Below are 1,879 nucleotides of genomic sequence, written 5' to 3' on the forward strand. Positions count from 1 at the left end.
CGGAACCCGGCTCCACTTGCCTGCGGCAAGCCGCGTGAGGCCGGGAAGCCCGCGGAGCCGGCGCAGGACAGGGCGCAGCAGAGTCGCCATGGCAGTGGGCGTCCGCGGAGGATGGGCGGGCACGGAGAACGCCGCGAGTCTCTTAGGCGACGGAGCGTCGGAGGGGTCAAACACCACTGAAAAACCGATTCTGATGGCATTGCCAAGGCCTTTCGAGGGGAAACATCGCTGCACGGGCAGAAAGCATGTAGGCCAAGTAGGCGAAGGAAACGCACGCGAACTGTCTACCGTCTACGTCCACCGATCCAAGACTCTCGCCATTTCACCTCGCCCCAGAAAGTGTCTGCAAAGGAGACGCAACCACGGTCACTCTGAGGCTCAGCACCGGGCCCTATTTACTTCTCCACAGCCGGTTTCCCCCGAAGACTATAAAATACGAACCTCTTCCGGCTGTGGAACATGGCGGCGCCCACGGTAAGGCCCACATTTGGGGGCGGGGCCTTGCGGCACTTCCGTCCAGGTCCAGTTTTGGCGTTGTGATCTTTAAGTATGGGGTCTGCTGGCTTGTCGCGACTGCATGGGCTTTTCGCGGTCTATAAGCCCCCGGGGCTAAAATGGAAGCACCTGCGGGATACAGTGGAGCTACAACTTCTGAAGGGTCAGTGCCTCGAACCAGACCCACGTTCCTGCTCTCGTTCTCTTGAAAGTCCATCTCCGCTTCTGGTCCTTCCCTCAAAACAAAATCACGTGACCTATTCGCCTGGTCAGAGCGCCTTCCCAAACGTCTGTTCTCTGTGCTTTCTTACTCCTCACTTTCCTCTGTTTTCCGAGGGGGAAAATGACTCAGTATTGTTCCTTGTCACATCGTTACTACGTTGTAGAGTCTATTTTAATCCGCTTGTTTCTTAACTACTGCTCTTCTGCCCTCTGCACCATGAGCTTCTGCTTTGTCTTCTACATCATACTTTCCTGTTGTCCAGGTGTTTGAACAGAACAAGATATTCCTGGCCAGGCGTCGTCGTGCTCGCCTGTAATCCCAACTACTCTGAAGGCTGAGGCAGGAGGATCACTTGAGCCCAAGAGTTTGACATTACAGTGAGCTATGATGGTGCCACTGTACTCCGGCCTGGGCGACAGAACGAGACCCTGTCTCTTAAAAAATATTTTATATGTACATATATTTGTATGTATGTGTGTATATATTATCTCTGTGTGTTCAGGTCTCAATGCCGGGAAGCCTCCCACCCCTAAACAGCGTGTTCGCTTCTTGCTGGGCCCCATGGAAGGCAGCGAAGAGACGGAGCTGACCCTCACAGCCACCAGCGTACCCTCTCTCGTCAACCATCCACTGGGTAAGGCAGATTTAAGCAGGATGCTGGGTGTCACTTCCCAGGAAATCCCTGAGCAGAGTCAGTGTCCCAGTGCTCAGACTCATGTGCCAGGCCCTTGAAGGTCCACAGAGGAGTGAGGTATTAGACCAGGAATTGGCAGACTTCCTTGGAAAGGGCCAGATACCGAATGTTTTTGTTTTCAGGCCATGTGGTTTCTGTTGCAGCTGCTCAACTCTGCCAATGTAGTGCAAAACAGCTATAGACAGTATCTAGAGGAGTGAGCCTAGCTGTATTCCTGTAGAACTTTATGAACATTCATATTTGAATTTCAGGTAATTGTCACGTGTCACGAAGTACAGTTGCCTCTGAGTCCGTGAGTCCACATCCCATGATCCAGCTTCAGATCAGTAATATTTGGGAGAAAAAAGAAACAAAGTTCCAAAAAGCAAAACGTGAATTTGCTGTGTACCTAGTACGGTGTTGAATCCACTCAAAGTGATGCATAGGCATCGTATTAGGTATTATAAGTAACCTAGCCGGGCGCGGTG

At 52.0% G+C, this 1,879-nt stretch overlaps 2 protein-coding genes across 2 annotated transcripts in view; one reads left to right on the plus strand and one right to left on the minus strand.

The window, feature by feature from the left end:
* COQ4 (coenzyme Q4) overlaps window positions 1–107 on the minus strand; it is an 18,035-nt gene extending 17,928 nt beyond the window's left edge. Inside the window, exon 1 of the mRNA XM_011931453.1 lies at window positions 7–107. Coding sequence (XP_011786843.1) covers window positions 7–90 — 84 coding nt within the window. The 5' untranslated portion in view covers window positions 91–107. The remainder of the gene's footprint in view (window positions 1–6) is intronic.
* Window positions 108–441: 334 nt separating this feature from the next.
* TRUB2 (TruB pseudouridine (psi) synthase family member 2) overlaps window positions 442–1,879 on the plus strand; it is a 10,995-nt gene continuing 9,557 nt past the window's right edge. Inside the window, exons 1-2 of the mRNA XM_011931454.1 lie at window positions 442–658; window positions 1,221–1,352. Of these exons, the coding sequence (XP_011786844.1) occupies window positions 550–658; window positions 1,221–1,352 (241 nt within the window). The 5' untranslated portion in view covers window positions 442–549. The remainder of the gene's footprint in view (window positions 659–1,220; window positions 1,353–1,879) is intronic.

Source organism: Colobus angolensis, unplaced genomic scaffold (assembly GCF_000951035.1).
Source record: "Colobus angolensis palliatus isolate OR3802 unplaced genomic scaffold, Cang.pa_1.0 Scaffold9, whole genome shotgun sequence".
Lineage (NCBI taxonomy): Eukaryota > Metazoa > Chordata > Mammalia > Primates > Cercopithecidae > Colobus > Colobus angolensis.